Here is a 17,658-nt window from a genome sequence, read left to right on the forward strand (position 1 = left end):
TTCAGCACAGGCCCCTTACTATGCTCACATGACTTATTTCTGAGGAAAAAAACAGTCAAAGACAAGCCCATCCTTTCCGTCACCCATTTTTAAAGGAGAAAAGTACTTCCCGACTCTACAGAAACAATTTTTGGTTTTGGCTATTTTAAGGAAAAGGCGGCAGGCATACTGCTGACATGAACATACCATTTATTCCTTCCAAATGACATCTTGTCCTTTCAGTAACACGGTGACAGTAAATACAGAAGGCACTTACAAAAAAGTTAAAATCATTGAAATGTTATATAAACATGTTTAGATCAGCGATAATGGCATCTTTCAGAGCACACGCCACAGTCTACACATCTGTAACTACATACAGTAAAAACGATGTTTAATGCCCCTACGGTTTTTATAGTTTAAAATACATTAAGAAATAAACATGTAGTTGTATTCACTAGTCAGTGGTTCGTTTTACATGTTAGGCTTGGCGATTTCTGCATTGTACAGATCCTGGTACATCTCGACGAGGCGGTTGGCCTCTCTCTGGCCGGACAGCAAAGCACCATGGGTAGTGGAATAGTACTTCCTGTGGGTGGCTTCTCCAGCGAAGAGCACCTGCAGAGGCTGTGGATGAAGGAGGGAAGCATGGTGGCGGCGAGAGTCAGCCTGAGCCGGCGATCGCTACGAGCTGTTACTGCTACCCGCGTCCGGGTTATTTTTGGAGCGAGGATGTCTTTGTGTGAAAAAGCCAGCTCCCCAGGAGCATGCGGGGAATGACGCAAACAGGGTCGGGTCGTCCTTTTCGGCACAGTGGCAGGTCAAACAGTAGGGGGCGCAGTGATGCAGGTCCTAGGAGGCGATGATGACCTTTGCCATGCTCTGTTCACTCACTGATTATGGGGGGGGCTCTACTGGGGGGTATTGTTCATGGGAGGGCCTCAGTTGAGTTGCCAACCTTGAGTTTATTTATGGATTTTACATCCATGGCATGGGGATGCACAGACGCTCCCTGGGGTACGATGATCTGTATTACGATATTTTAACTTTACGATGGGTATTCCAATTTTGAATTTCAATTTTGCTTTCAGCTGTTTACGTTAATGGTGAGTACCCATACATCTATTCTGTTTTTTACTTTCAGTACATTATTCAATAAATTACTTGAAATATTCAGCACTTTGTGTAAAAAATATGTTTTGTCTTAATGATTTTGCTCAACTGTAGGCTAATGAGCATGTTTAAAGTAGGCTAGGCTAAGGCATGATGTTCGCTAGGTTAGGTGTACTCTATTAAAATCAGCTTAAGATATTTTCGCTTCACGATAGGTTTATCGGAACGTAGCCCCAGCGTAACCCGGGGAGCGTCTGTATATCAGGCATATAAACGCGGAGAATTTTGTGGAAATGTAGAAGCATCAATGAACTGGTATGGCCTGGGTGTAGCTAGGCTGTATGGGGCGGGGGGGGGTGGGCAGGTACTCACCGGGGCCTTGGTGCTCTTGGTGTAAGGCAGGGGCATGGCCAGGTGCTCCACGTCACCCCCGCTGGAGCCCACCCGCGTGAATGAGTATGAGCCCCGGATGTAGGGATTGCTGCCCCAGGACGAGCGCAGGATCCTCCGGGGCTTTGGAATGTTCTGGTTCCCTGGAATGGAAAAACGAAGAGCATCGAAAAAATGGTTCAGACAGAGAAATATCCTTTCAATGCAGTAGTTTTGGAGATCTCTGCAAACTTGACGTGGGCCTCAACAAAGATTGTTCGCATGAAAAGGGGGGTATTTCTCATTTTTCCGACCCGTCATCATAATTAATTGTCATAAATAAATATACACCTTACAATGCGTGGGTACCCTGACACCTATCAGAATAATCAATGCCATGACAACCGACTGGCCAATCCACTGTTCCCAGGTAACCACTGTCCACAGAACGAGTTCCATCAAACACTCTGCTAACCTTCTTCCATTTCCCTCCTTCTCAGAGCCGAACCCAACCTAATCCCAGCGACAATGGAGGCAGGGAAACCGCACGCCCCGAAGTGCCACCCTCCCAGGAAGGATCCGAATCCAATTTCAGGCCACTAATTAATCGAGGCTAATCTCAAGGAGGGGGGCCAAGGAGGAATCAGAGTAGGTCGGCCCACTTCGGAGGTGACGACAGGGACCGCTCTGCGGCCCCGGGGGACAGCCGCACCAGAGGAGGGCTCCCTGTCTACCTGAAGTACTTCATTAACATCCCCCCCCCCCATCAGGAAACCAGACCGACCCCATTAATCTGTCCCTGAGGGGCTTACCTCACTCGAGGTCACGGCTCTGTGGTTATGGGATATCACACAGAGACCCCCCCCCCCCCCAGGTCACCCCTCCCCATCCTAGACACCAAGCAAGCTAAGGCACTATAAAATACAGCATGCCCCCAGTCCGTGGCTTGGTATCTGCTCCAACCTGTGAACTTGCGGAGTAGTTCGGTGCAGATCTCCGCCACGGTCTCGTCGTCATAGCGCTCCATGATCAGCGCCTCCTCGCCGCAGATCCAGCCGCTCAGCATGTGGCCGTAGCGCTCGGGTGGGTACAGCACGTCGAAGCTGCATATCTTGCGGTACCACAGCTCCTCGGGGTAGACCGTCTGCTCCATCTGAGCCTCGTCCTCCCACACAAACTGGATGCTGTTGCACTCAGGACTCCAGAAGGGCTCGGCGAACTCCAGGAAGATCTTGTCGGTGGTGCTGATCCCCAGCTTCTGGATGGACTGTACCTTGTCCTCGGGGAGGCTGGGGGAAAACAGTGACTCGTGGCTCTTCTTCAGCACCCCCAGCGAGGCCGTGAAGATCACGTGGTCAGCGGCGATACACTCGCGGTCCTCGCACTCCACGCGGACGGGCCGGCCCGGCTGGGTGTCAGCATTGTGGTCATTGGTGTCGCCGATCTCTTCCCGTTGAGAGTAGTTCCAGTGGATCCGGCGGACTGGTTTGCCCAGTCGCACCAGTCGCTCCGGGATGCCCTGGGCCAGCAGCTCCACGATCTTGATGAAGCCAGCCGGGATCACGTAATGGGCTCCGGGGATCTCGGTCCACTCCCCAAACTCGCTAAGGGACACCTCATCCATACTGGGAGAGCTACTCTCACAGCTCTCCACCTGAATGGGGGGAGAGGGGGTTAAAAGTCACTTTGAGACTCTCCCTGATTCCCCCAACCACCCACTCCCGCTTTTTGAAGAATATACTCCACCCCCCATTTATAATATCACCTTGAGGGGAGAAGTTTTCCCTCCATTTTTCCACATCATTAACCCTTCTCACATGATGTATGACTGGGTGTGAATTTGTCTATATGGTACCCCTACCTCGTGTTGCCTGGGATAGGGTCCATCTCTCCACCCCCCAGAGATCTAAGCGGTTGGCAGAGGGCAATAATTATGCCCCCACCCACGATTTTCGTAAGAGAACCACAGTTTCACACACAGTTCACTCTATGCATCAACATTTCTTATTATGAGCAATTAAGCTAATCAGGCCACATGTTTAATTAAAGCATAATGAGGTAATTGTCACCATCTGAACGGATCAGGATGACTTTCCAGTCACGGTGAAAACAAAATGAGAACGAGAACTTTGTCATTTCTGAGTCAGACCTCAGCCGGACCTGAAAGAATCAACTGGCCAATCGAGGTTTCTTCCGGCCATCAAATGTCAAAGAATGAACCAGCCTGAGGTAGGAACAGAAACTCTGACCCCTCAGCAGACCAGAACCTGACAGGCAGACATGCATATGGGTCCCTCACCAGAGGGATCACATTTTTTCTGCCATACATGCCGTAGCACTTAGCGGCTGGATTGTCGAGAATCGCTCACAGTTTCATTTGAGGCGTTGAGAGCTCTCCTTACTTCTGCTTCAAGTGCCCCCCTTATATGAAGAGCACTTATGCTCCGAATGGAGGCAGCAGAAAGCAACACGGGTGTGACAGCTACGCTGAGGCCGCCCCCTGGTGGAAGGGAGCGGCAGCACTCGCCTTCAGGTACTGCTGCAGCATGGACAGCTTGAGCCTCTTGGTGGCCTCCAAGTCGTCGGGGTCCAGCATGATCCTCTTGCGCAGCACATCGCGGGTGAAGATGCCCACGCTGTTCTGGCTCTCGGCTCCAACGGGCTTCCCGTTCTGGAAGAACTCCTGGGTCAGCTCGTAGACCTGCATCAGAGCCCCATCAGAGACGTCAGTGCCAAGGCAGTGACGCGGTGACACGTAATGGGACAAAACTGGCTAACTGGAACCGGTACCCAATTACCCCGACCCCAAAGTTACCCACATTATCGAACATTCCAAAAGCATGAGCGACCTTCACCATACTTTAAACCAAAGTATGCAGAGATGTATTCACTTTCCCAGCCATCCCCTGAGATCATGTTACTCCGAGGGCGAAGTTTAATGACATGATTAATTCACTGTAAGTCCCTTCCCCCAATGGTACAACAGCAGCTCCTCTCCCGGGATGCACCACATTAAACGTCACCTACGTTATGCTCTACATCATATTCCCTCTATCTTTTTGGATCATGTCTGGATCATAGGGTAGTCTGTGGCATTTTGAAGTGACCTAACTGCTTGTTCCCGGGGGTGATCCCATCTGAGCCATGAGTAAGATGAGAGCAAGTCGCCCCAGACCACCTGATGTGCCAAGAGCGAGGGCAGACCCAGTGTGGTTCTGGTGTGGTTCTGAGTATGGACCTCCTGAGTGTCCGTCAATGCCAGCAGGAGGAGGCTGTCTAGAGTTGTCACAGACGGAAGAAGTTTCTCCAAACAAAACACAGACTTACACCCTTTGGACGCCTGGATATCCTCCGTTTTACGGACATGCCATCCCTAGCGGGGAAAATCGTTGGCATGGCTTCCCAAAACAAACCCGGTGTACCGGATGGAAACGGGGTGGCTTCCAAACCCTAGTAACGTGATGCCTGACTCTGGAGACCTGCTCTGCCTCCTCTATGGAACCACACAGAGGTGAGCATACAGTTACGGGGACGGATGTGGAGAAGCTAAATGGGGCTAAAGGAGTAGAGAAGGAAGCATTCATGAAATCTCAGGAAGGGAGTTACTGTTGTACCCTTTGTATATTTCAGTCGAACCCTAACAGCTTTCATACTTCATTGACTGATTTATGTTCCTTCCTTGACTGTGCCTGATCACAAGCTGCTGTTCGGATGGCTGCCCCCACACCCGTACCCCCACAGACCTCATTGTACCGGTCCCTGAACTCCTCCACCAAGTCCTTGGGGATGCGCTTGCCGCTGTTGGTCTGGTAGTGGGCCACGCCGTTCTTGGTATACAGGCTGATGCGGCCCACACTGCGCTCTCCATCCGTGGTGTGCTCCAGCAGGCCGTTATCCTCGGCCAGGTGAAAGATGGGGTTCCCGTGGGCGCCATGGATCCAGGTGGCTCCGAGCTCCAAAGTCGCTTGTCCTGAAGCGTTAAAAGTCAGTGGGATTAGCATTTAGCGTTAATTACTTAGCATTTAGCATCAATTACTTAGCATAATTAGCATTTAGCGTTAATTACTTAGCATAATTAGCATTTAGCGTTAATTACTTAGCATAATTAGCGGCAAAGCTCATACCTGTAGTGAGGAGGAATTAATACTTCAATACATAATCTAATCAAAGTTCATTGCAAATATATTTGTACTGTAATATGAATCTTGCTCAAGGGTGTAACAGCAAACCTCCCTCTATGAATCAGACTTAATTTAAAGTGAACAAAGGCGGAAGTTTTCCATGTCTGCACTTGTAGGCTTCACACAAAAGTCACCAAACGAAATCTGTCACTTAACCACTATCAAATATTAAGCCTCAAATTAATTATTTAGTCCTTAAAAACAGCAGCACACCCACCACGGCTAATCCTCCGTAGACCAAATGACATTAATGTCCGTCACACAGAATCACATGTGACCCTTACCGTTTTGAACACTTTGCACTCTACCGCCGATTCGGTCCGAGGCCTCTAGGACCGTGACATCGGTGAAGCCGTTTTCCAAAAGGGTTTTGGTTGCCGCAAGGCCAGCTAGGCCAGCTCCGATGACTACTATTCGAGGTTGCCGCTGACTGCGTAAGCCACTACTAAGGGGATCATCAGTGCTGTCTGAAGATATTTCACAACTTTGCATGCCTTCCGAGCTCTTCTTCTAGGGGTCCTGTTGAAAACGGAGAAACAGAAGAAGAAAGATGATTAATAATATACTCACTCTGTCCTCGAACAAACTCCATTCATTTCAATCCCACCCCTTCCACTCCATTGAAGGACTTCATGACGTCATCGCATTCCCAAAGGCGCGTTCGTCAGCCAAGGCATCATCGCATTCCCAGAGGTGTGTTCGTTAACCACCCATTCATTCCGCATCTCACAGCTCCCTCTGAAATAGCTTCCTTCGAAACGTCACACCACTAAGCTTTTCAATAACAGGGACAAGTTCATATTTGAATTCACACCAAGTGCTTTTAATTTCAAGGAACCTTAAATAAGGGCTAAAAAACGATCTGTACGCGTGAGCAGCCCGGAGCAGCTGCCCTACACTGCGTTGTGTTGTTTCCCATAAGTCCTCATACTTTGGATACTGACTCTACAGATTAAAATCAGGTGGGAAAAAATGGCCGTCATTTAGCGTGTGGCACAGGGAAATTAGAAGGTACGCTCGCGTGAGCGCTTGTGCTAGGTGCGAGGGCCGGGCACGTCCTGACGAGAAGCAGGCTCCGGAAGGAGGGTGTCACGCCAGAACCGGGGGGGGGGGGGGGAGGGGGACCGGGTTTCCGTATGGGGTAGACTAAACAAAAGCCTCGTGTGAGAGAACAAGGGGCGGGAACGTCTGGAAGCCAGAATCAGAGCAACCTCGCCTCGTCTGCGGTGATGCGCCACGCAGCACCACCCCCCCCCCTCCCCGTCGTGCCCACCCTTTCATCGTCAAGGCAACACCGAGTGCAGGGCCACACACTCGGCCTGGCACAGATATGCGCAAAAAAAACACTTGCACACAAAAAATAATAACAGTTGCAATTTTGCTTCAAAGAAACATATCCAGGTGGGAAAACCGGTCTTAGGCTTAGATTTCAAGCAATGTAACGGAAAATGAAAAGAAAATGAAAGATCATACTCGGAGGAAGAAGCCTGTCATCTGCATGTTCTGTAAAAATGATGAGAGATGTGTGGATTTGAGCTAAATGACGGGGAGGGGGGGGGGGTGGTCATGCACTACCGGTCACCAACTGGTTTAACCCACTTCCTGCGAGTCTGGCCCCCACCACGTTAATGCAGGCAATAATCCTACCCAAGGCAATAATCCTACGCAATTCCAAGGCTCATTCATCTCGAAGGCTTGGCAGCTATAAAGGGGCTGCCGTTGATGCAAACGTGCCCGTATTGCATTACTGCATTATGTTAATGCATGTTTTTCTTTACCCTGACCCAGACAAACAAACAGTCCTTTCTGGTTGCGAGATGCTCCGAGCACGGCGTGTGCGTTTTCACATTGACATGCGCGGTGTGAAGTCTCGCGCTATTAAATGCTGTCCTCATGGGCCGGCACGTTCTGTACCTGGCACCAAGCCACTTCTCATGCTTTTGTGTCTTTTTTTTTGTTTTGTTTTAAGTGGTTCCAAGCGAGTGTCGAGCCCCGGGGGCCATGTTTCGAACCCTGGACTGACACTCGGAAACCGGATGAAACTTGGAGCACAAAGCCAAGCATTGTCCCACACTCCTCGTGCCAGAGCCTCCAGTCGAGTGTGATGGCTGACCTGCCCTTTGTAAACCCTGTTGTACCCCAGCAGTGCACTAGATCCTCCCTTCTGGAGTATTTCTAAATGTTAACCCCCCCCCCATCCAAACGCTAGGGGCAACTGTGAATAAAACAGTGACGTATTAGCAGTCTGGCAACACTTCCAACTATAAAAACAAGAATGGTAACACCATTTTGCCGCGTCCCATTCATAAATCTCAGTTCCCTGGCTAACTGGCTTCTTGGGGGGTGGCGTTGCATGCCCCAAAATTCCCAGCAAAGCGAGAAGCCGCCTTTAACTTGTGTCATCATTTCCACCACCCCACCCTGCATGCTAGGCTCAGCGATGCAGACAGGGCAACTGGACCGGACACAGATAAACTGGATCCCCATGCGACCCGAAAGCGAAATGGGTCCCAAAGCCGGTACCATGTGATTTTAGCAAAGGCACAACAGCGTCCCTCAAAAACAAACAGCCAAAATGACACCGGGAAGAGGCAGGTTCTCCTGGCAAATGTGACACTGAGGCTGAATGTGTATAGATAGAAATACTCCCATATACCACATATTTAACTCACAGAATATCTAGGACATAACTTTGGATTGAACATGGGCGGGTTGAGGTTCCTACCCATTCATCATGACAATTTGATTATTTGTGGGGAATTGTATTGGCCGGTTCTGATTATCGAGGGGGTTACAACCCACCCCCATTTCCCCACAATTTAGCCCATGTGCAATATATCTGGCAAAGGGTTAGTCTGCTAAATGGCCTGAGGGAACTAATCCATCTCTTCCGATCGCAGGCGGTAACGTCTTTGAGTACCTGCATATATACAGAACTACTCAGCTCATTAGCCAGAGGAGAAAACACCTGATGGACAACGTCAGCGTCACAAGGACACCAAGCGTCCGCAGCGTGTCGGAGCGTCATTGCGTCACCCATTACGAGACCACAGGTGAAAATCCCCCTTCCCTACAATGTCCCTCTAATTTTAATTCAGGCTTCTGCGAGGACGTCCGCATCCAGAGGTCGGAAGGGTCCTCGGCGAGAGCTGCAGATTTGAGCGAGTCGATTAGCTTCACAGGAACAAACTTGTATTTGCTTTTCCCTTAAAATGAGGATTCACCTGCCTGTTATTGTTTCGAGGAAAAATGGGTCAAAAGTCACATCTAGAAATATTTTTTTAAAAATCTAAATGAAGCCCTGCTTGACTCAGTTCCACCCAAGCAAAAACCAGCCGTCACTTATCTCCTGCAGATAGAGGGTGTTCCTGTGGCCGGGGAACATCTCGGTGGTGCAGAGCACAGGAGCACACCAAGCAGGCCCAGATAAGGGCAAATTTAATGCCAGCACCAGACTCCGGGGTTAATAACAGCCGCAGGAATATAAAAATAAAAACAGGCCGGGGGGAGATAAAGGGTAATTTGTGGACTATCAGAAAACAAAAACTGAAGAATCGGGTTTTCCGAACCGTAATTTAAGAAGCATTCTGAGCTCTGCCAAAAGGTAGAAAACATCTACTGGCAACTGCCCCCCCCCCCCCCCCCCCCAGCCGATCTCATTACAGTGCTGGTTACTGCATTTAGCACGTCGAAGGCGCTCCTTCTCGCGGGATAGGAGACATTGCATGACCTAGAAACCACTATATCCACACATGCTGCTTTTCCGCTTTTCCACACCGCTAGGAGCGGATGAGTAGGTTCTTGAGGTGACCGTCTCAAGGATGACCAGCAGGGGTCGGTCAGCAGCGCCGGCCCTCTCTATATATTTCCATGCAACTGTCGCTAACAAAAGTCTTTCTTCAGTAGGGTCAGAAGGTGCAGCTGCCCCCTTTACCGTACCCTCTGTGGCGCCACTATCATCTTAAGAAACCGAGTGTACTTGGATGTCATCCTGACCAGCTGGCCATGTAAACATCCTCCCCATGCCCAGAGATGGAAATGCCAAATGTTATCCCTGTAACGGATCACTGCTGGACTGTACTGGCACACCTCGGATACCACGCACTGCCATCACCTTCGCCTCTTTGGGCGCCCAATTTCCCTCTCACCGGTGCAGGGAATATTTTCCCCTGTTTTTCCACTTTTTTACTAATATTGTTATACTTTTTAAATTGCAAAGTTATTTCCTGACTATGTTCTCGCTGGCGCTTAGCTCCGCAGACTTGGGGTCATTATGAAGTTGCGGGTCGCAGGTGTCCCGCATTGCCCCCCATTGTTATGTGTCGGGGAGGGGGGGAGGGTCCCGAAGCAGTCGCGCGCTGCGTCCCCGCGTCGGTTCGGCAGCCCGGTTCGGTTCGGCCCGCTCCCTTCCCGGAAGTCCCCCCCCCCCCTCCGCTGTGACAGTTCTGCCACGTAAAGCGGACTGACCTGCCAGCCGGCATCTGGGCGTCAGTACGGGGTTAAAAATTAACTACTTTTACTAAGCGCTCGCTCGTGTCACTTTGTCAGATAAACGCGAGGAAATTCCCCTTCTCGTTATTTTTCGTCACAGTTTCGGTGTTTCGTAAGTCCAATTATTACCAAGCATCCTATACTGTCAATATAACTAAAATACCGCGGATCGGCACATCTAACGAATATGTTCCTAAATTACATGTTTACATGATGAATAACACACTGTAATATGCATACGTTAAACTGCCGGACATATCGTATTTACAGCTGTCAGCTCTGTACTCTACGGCGGTGTTTACTAATTTGACGTTCGCCGTGTAACATAATATTTATAGACTGAAAAGCACGTTAATGAGATGCATAAAACACGAGCGCCGCGGAGCGTTGGGACTGACGCTACCTGACTCCGTTCGTCTTGGGGATGAAGCGCCTCGATGCTGCTCCTGTCCTTTGTGTTTCCCCGTCTCCGACTGCGCTTTGTATTTTCGTGTGCCTTAAAAACCAGAAGCAGCCAGTTCGCAGTCGCCCCTGCCTCCTCGCTAAATAAATATGAGGAGCGGTGACGCGCATGTAAAGACCAGCCCAGTATCGCCTTTACCGGCTCCGACCTGCCAGCACAAACACACCCCTGTGCCGCGGACTGCAAAGATCCTGTATTACAGCCATAAACACGCAGCTGTACTATAAACTAAAATCATTACGCGTGACACGTTGCAATAGTCTTGTGCAATGGACTGTAACTGCCCTGCAGTACAAACTGTAATACTCAGGTGCTACATAACGGAGAGGTCGTGTACTATGGAGCCTGATAGTCTTGTAGTAGAGACTGTAATGCTCCTCTACTCCGGACTACACGAGTGATGTCATCGTTCACAAGTGTCGTTTGTCAAGAGGAAATGAAAAATAAGGTCGCCTGCCCAGTCACCATGTTCCCATATTTCCTTAGCGAAGCTGTCACCAAATGAAGTTGTCACCAGATAAAACAAAAAGCAGTTTATCTGGGTAGAACCTTTTGTTTAACTATAACCTTCACATGCTTTAATCTCCCAGAATGTGAGGTGCAGTATTTTGTATATAAATAACTGACTGTACTTTCAGTATGACATTTATCTTATACAGGAGCCCCCCCCCCCCAAATGTTATAAAAGTCACTACCTTCAGTTATTAGAAGAATGAGTTCATTTTCCTAAGTTTGTTTTAAACTGAAATGTTATTTACATATAAAATCCGTTAAAAACCGAACATTAAAAATGGATCTTAGAAAAGTATGATACCTGGAGGTCGAAGAGTAAACTGCTTGTAAATTAAAAGATGTGTAATAGACAAACCATAGCAGTCCTCAGAGTGCACAAACGCTGTTTAACAAGGCGACTTGTGCCGTGTGAAGATGTGCTTGTACCCACTGTTGCAGTGGGCCTTGTTCTGTAGGTACACCAGGTGCGTGCACTGGGAGTGTGTGGACCAGCAGGGGAAAAGAAGGAGATGACTTTCATCGTTTATGAAAGTGCAGTGTTGACGATTCTATGCAAACTGTAAGTGTGGACAGCAGGGACCTTTCTATAGATTAACAAAACTAAAAAAAAGGCTATGGACACAATATACCCTGAACAAGCTCAATCAGATGTTTTAAAGAACAAAAGAACGTTCTTGAAAAAAAAAATAATGTGGAAAGTGAAATAGCATGGTTTCCTTTCATAAATAAGTGGTAGAAATACTGCATGTTTGTATATTTTGCAGAGCTCATGTGTGCAGTTTTCTTTATTTAATCGTGTGCATTGAAGTATTTTAATTTCTGTGGTGTGTGGTCACCATTGAAGCTATTCATACAGTGGCATCATCAGCAAAAAACGTGGCCGATGTAACCAAGGAGACGGATGAAGAGAAATGTCACTTAAGTTCAAGTTAACCCATGATCGGCGGAATTCTTGCTATGCAGGCTTAAAGTCCGTACCCCCTCGCTCCTGTTCCGACTTTCGGTCTTGGTTAATTATACACCAGTCACATGCTGGTCTCTTAAAGTCTCAGAACTCTGATGCTGGCTTCTTTTCGACCGACTGTACAGTAGATCGCCATACGAGGAGTTATTCTTGTGGTTTAATTATAAGGGTGAGCTCTGTCTGCTGACAAGCCTGCATAAGTTGTGGTTATGCACACTTGTGTAATATCTACCAAATCACAAAGCAAACTAAATCAAACTAAGTCATTTTTTCGTGTCCTGAAGGGAAGCAGGAATCGGGACACTCTTCTATTCCTTCCTCCGGCTGTTTCTGTTCTCCTCGCCCTCCTTCGGCAGAGAGGCCAAGGACGAAACTTTAGCTTGTTATTGTTTGGGCCGGATTGGGGTCAGAAAATCTCAGAGAGACTTTTCTGAAAACCGGCCTCTTATTGCGGCACAGCTTTTATTTAAGAATAATGGAGGTGATGTTCATAAAGGTGTAGCTGGTGAACAACAATGAAAAGAACATGATTGTGTTACGAAACAAGCGATGGCGTAATCACCACCACATAGCGAAAACAACAGTAAACTGAAATTCTGTGAAATTCTACTTTCTGCTTGTTATTACTCTGATTTTGCACTGTTACATGAGTACCATTCTATATATATTGTGCATTTCTATGACATCCAAGTGTGTACAGTATCTTTATTTAATGTCCCTGTCTATGCATATTGTGTATTTTCTATGTTTAACTGCTGGCTGTAGTGCTGTCAAATGACATTTCACTGCTTTGTGCATGCAGTATCTATAAAGATCCTTATCTTATCTATTTGATCTATCCCTGATTGCCCTACAGAACAAACTACAACCACACAATAATACAAGGTGAGGTTTGTATTGGTACACAACCCTTTCACCAGGTCTTGCTGTCCAATTTGGATCCCGGGCTGAGTTATTCCTTGCTCCTGAGGTGAGACTTCCACTTCGTCTTGTGGGAAGAATAGAACTTGTTTTTAATTTAACTTAGGAAGTTTCTGGAACAGGAGCAAGTTATGTGCCAGCGCAAGTGTAGCAAGTTAGGAAAATGCCCGCCTGTTGAAAGCAAATAAACAAAGCATATTGTGCCCTTTCACACTTTAATCCACGTGTTTACTTTAGTGCCATGTGATCTAAGGCCTTTTTTCCATGGCCTTGGTAGAAAACACAAGTGGATTACTGTTGCTTTGCACAGACGTGAAACTGGCCATTTGCTCGGATAGTTTTCACGTGCCTTCCGGCATCCTTCACGATGCCTGTCACACGATGCCCATTTTCAATAACAGTATTTTACAAACAAAACGAAAATGGAGAGGAGCCCGCAACTTAGTATGAGGAGAGAGTAACTCTGACGACGGCAAGCGAGTAGATGTTAATCATTACTAATTATTACAGTAAGCTCAGCTATCCAAATTAAAAGCAGCTTTCCATAAGCTCAAGCTCATTTGATGTACAGGTATGTTGGAACATGTTACTTTTTTTTGCATATCCCATGATGCTCTGCTTTTTTAGGACATACACAGAAATATAAAGGTGAGAGTGAAGCTTGGGGTCTAAGCATAGACTGAGCCATTTATCCGGGGCCCCTGGAGCTTATTTGGGGGCCTAAGGGCCTCGCTGAAGGGCCCAATGGAGATGTGACTACTCTGCAGAGCAGGACATGTAAAGGGAAAAGACGCCAATACGTCACAGATGAAGCTGTACAGTGGCCGTTACTGAACATTATGGACTGCAGGATACGATCATTATTAACATTGTTATTTTATTGTCGGCCTGTTCTTTAAAACAAAGCTAATTATCGAGTCTGACCCATTTCAAGAGCTGGATACAGAGCGGCCCAGAAAAAGTGGGGACAGCACTGGAGCAGGGGGCCCAGGACTTGAACTGATAGAAAGTGCAGACAGTGGACATTAGACATAAAACACAAGACAATATAACAATAACAATCCAGTCGCATCTAATGTACATGTAGATGTAATACAAAACAAGCTTTTGTTTGTATATCTGTAAACACTGGTGATCAATATATAATATATACACATGGTATATAATATTGCACATGGAAGGACATAGCAGCATCTGAGCTTATTGTGCAGTCACGGCACATGAAATATCACACAAGACGATACAACAGGGGACAGGGCCGGAACAGCAGTCCTGGGACTCGAACCAACAACCATCACATTGCTGTCAGGAGTTAGAGCAAAGTGAATCCACTCAGCTGTGGGTAGGGAGTGGGATGACAGGGGGGGGCAGGTTGACACTTTAATACAAGAGGACAGACGTGACTGACAGGAAGTGGTTTATAGAAGCATGCGGAGTCATCATGGTACGGTCATGTACTCCTATAGATGGGGTTTGGGCCAATCACAAAGGGGCTGACATTGTTCCAGAGTGTGTGTTTGCCTTTCTCTGGTTTCCTAGGATGAAAGGGGACCCGCACATTTTTAACGGCGCCCCACAGCTGCAGTCCACGGCCAATCTGGCTCCTAATTACAGACCTTCCTGAGCCTCAGAGCAAAAAGCAGGAGCGTGCGAGTGTGCACTTTGCAGCGCACGATGAAAATATCTCCATCTGCTTTGAAATGGGGGCCCCCATAGGGGCCGTCGAGGGCCAGGAGTGAGGAGGATGGAGCGGATGGAGAGAAAGTGAAATCCAACAGCTATCATGGGCACATGGAAGGCAGGAACGCAGGTCATTCTCCGAACTCATGCAAACGTGACACAGGGTGACAGGGTTCGAATGAATGAAGCAACAGGACATAAAAAGAAGCAGTCAGACGAACACCGGCTGGAATGTTTGTTTTGTGGGTGGGGGAGAGAGTGGAACAGATACCCATTACATCTGTGACCCGCCCAACCCGCCTGCACCCAAAACAAAGACTTGGCATCACCACAGTCAGAGGATTCTGTACCGGTGACACGGATAGGTTCAGCCCTACAATAAACTGTAAGAGGAACTCGACCTGCCCTGGGAGAGAATCCAGAAGAGATGAGAAAAGAATAAAATGCAAGACGTAAAAGATTTATGAAATAGAGTAAGACATACCCAGATGTTGATGAATCAGGATACGCCTAGCCGGTGTGGGCCACAAGGGAATCATTTCAGAGAGGCTATTGTTATTGTTGTCGCCCCACGTTGCTATGGAGACAGACAGTATAGCATCTAAGCTAAGCACCATCACCATGATGTTGTTGGTTCAAGTCCCCCGAAGAGCTGTGCTGTTGGACATTTGAGTAAGAAACTTGGCGAAATGCACCCAGTAACACAGTCACCGTAAACAAACCTGCCACCACAGATCTAATGTTAGGTTTAAACTCTGAGCAGACAGAAGGACACAGGTCACCTTGAAGTGGGATGTCAAGCATTTATTACGGGCTGTGGTAAGGACGCTCGGGACAGTATATACCCCGGACGTCAGAAAACCAGGCAGCGGAGAGTTTCAAAGAGACCGGATGACATGTAAAGATAAAGCAAAGGAATCCAGCCTCCGTTTATCGGCCTGTTACCGCCGACACCCAAAAGGCCCCGGGCTGCTGAATAGGCAAAATGGAAGAATGTTCCTGTGGGTCGAGGCAGGCTGACATAAAGGAGGCTCTGTTTCTCTCCTCAATGGCCCCAACAGACCACACAGCATCACTCCCCAACCCCCCCCAAACTCAGAGGGCCGGGACAAAAGACGGAAAAGAAAGTGTCTTTTCAGAGGAGAGGAGGCTGGAGCTGGAACTCAGGGCAGGGGGGGGTGGGTTATGTCAGTTGGGTACAACTGTCTTTTATTGCTTGCTGAATGGTTTCTCCGGGGGCCCAATACCAGGCAATTGCTCCCCCCCCCCCCCCACCATCCCCTAGCTTTGGTGCTGTCCAAAAGTTCACAAACGTGGAAAAAAACAATTAATAAACGCACATGCACACACAGACACACAAACCGGACATCAGAGAGCCATTGACGAGCGCTCGCCGCTACACGATTGGTTTAAAAAGAGGGGAACTGGGAGAAATTTCCCACTTCCTGTCCGGATAGAACCAGATCGGCACTCAGGGAACGGGCGCCTGCCCAGGATGGAGGAACCGCCAAACCGGACTTTCACACCCCCCGAGGCAGCTTCAGGCGTTTTCAGCTTGCATCCGAGACCGTCGTGAAAAGCCACGCTGTAAAACACGGCTGGCGGACATTTTCCCTCCCTAAATATCCTCAAGGCGTAAACAGCCGTCCAGTGACAATGTGGCAGTTGGCGCCCACTCTGAGATAAATACTGGGCACAAGAAAAGCGGGCATGGGTAAAGGGCGTCACTGTGGGCAACGCCGTCACCCCTGCATAGCGGGTGTCCAGCACCCATAATGGCAGACCTTGATTTGGACTTTGGGACAGTGTAAAATCAGACATTTTAGCTAAGATGCAGACCAGGACGGACTCTCTACAGGTGTTGAGACACTTTATAATTCACCTCATTGCAGCAGCATTGCTGTGTGTTGGTCAGCAGGTTGGGGCACCGTAGCTGTGATCAGAAGGTCGACAGGTTGCTGGTTCAAATCCCAGAGACAGTAGAGCAGTTTCACTGTAAGGCCTGTAACCCTGAAAACCAAGGTTTGGTCTGACCCTGCATCACAAAAAAAATGTTATTTAAATGTTAGTTAATAGAAAATGCATCATGCCAGCCCAGGTGACCGGTGATGTACCTATTCAGAATTACAACTGAACAAGTTTGGCAGGAGATTGTGAACTGCTTGGAATTTTCAAAGTAACATTCAGGACCTGCCCTTGGAACATCCACAGAGGGTTTTATATTACAATGTAATACACAAATGTTTATTTTCGCTCAGAAAAATCCAAAAGAATTACAGACGATGACCTCAGAAACTGAGTCAGGTTTAATGAGCATGTTTGGATCTCTGTCAATGTTAATTCCTGCTTAAAAAAGCACAACCCACCTTTAAAAATGCAAAACACCTTAAATCAACTCCTCCGTATAAGGACAGTAAACTCCGTTGCCATTATAAACATCACCCATGTGGTAATTCCTGAAACACTGGCCCAGTTACTGCCGCTCTGTCAGAATATACCCGATCAAGCCTACATAGCTAAGCAAGCTCTGCTATCTGCGGCCCTCTCTGCTGCCAAAATATCACTGACACGAGCGCAGCAAAAGAGTGGGCGGAGCTATTGGTGGGCGGAGCTATGAGTGGGCAGAGCCACCAGCATAAATACACACAGAATACGGTGAACAGAGTGTGGTTAATGCAGGAGAAATCAAAAATGCTTTTCACGTGTTTGACAAATTTGCTTAGTCTGTGGCGGTCAGATGAGATTTCTAACTTGGGGGGGGGGGATGAGGGGTGGGGACATCACCCCCCCCACACTCATACATACGGATAGCCACACAGAGACGAAAACAAGCTGGAGACTGAGCCAGAACGCGGTGCCCTGTTATCCCTCTCCCCTCCCTGGCCGCTCCAGGAATTCTCATTTTCTCTGACTTTCTTTCTTCCTTTCTTTCTTCTCCCGCTCACGCTGTGAGTTACGCAATCGGGCAGAAAATCCCCCCCCCC

General features: G+C 48.1%; 1 protein-coding gene and 1 long non-coding RNA gene across 3 annotated transcripts; both read right to left on the reverse strand.

The window, feature by feature from the left end:
- Positions 1 to 172: 172 nt before the first annotated feature.
- On the reverse strand, positions 173 to 10,930 carry smox (spermine oxidase). 2 transcript variants are annotated; one of them, XM_023799436.2, is made up of 8 exons: positions 10,537 to 10,930; positions 5,927 to 6,161; positions 5,205 to 5,431; positions 3,989 to 4,162; positions 3,323 to 3,367; positions 2,425 to 3,115; positions 1,465 to 1,625; positions 173 to 606 (listed from the first exon to the last, which is right to left on the reverse strand). In XM_023799436.2, exons 2-8 carry the CDS (start codon positions 6,132 to 6,134, stop codon positions 454 to 456), a joined length of 1,659 nt encoding a protein of 552 aa, XP_023655204.1. In that variant the 5' UTR covers positions 6,135 to 6,161; positions 10,537 to 10,930; the 3' UTR covers positions 173 to 453. The 2 variants fall into 2 exon arrangements, with proteins under 2 accessions (XP_023655204.1, XP_023655205.1); XM_023799437.2 differs by lacking the exon at positions 3,323 to 3,367 and having other exon boundaries at positions 10,537 to 10,927.
- Positions 10,931 to 13,851: 2,921 nt separating this feature from the next.
- On the reverse strand, positions 13,852 to 17,255 carry LOC140583042 (uncharacterized). The gene is made up of 2 exons (XR_011985833.1): positions 17,041 to 17,255; positions 13,852 to 16,709 (listed from the first exon to the last, which is right to left on the reverse strand). It is a non-coding gene; the product is annotated as an uncharacterized lncRNA (long non-coding RNA).
- Positions 17,256 to 17,658: the final 403 nt, after the last annotated feature.

This window comes from Paramormyrops kingsleyae, chromosome 25, assembly GCF_048594095.1.
Source record: "Paramormyrops kingsleyae isolate MSU_618 chromosome 25, PKINGS_0.4, whole genome shotgun sequence".
NCBI lineage: Eukaryota > Metazoa > Chordata > Actinopteri > Osteoglossiformes > Mormyridae > Paramormyrops > Paramormyrops kingsleyae.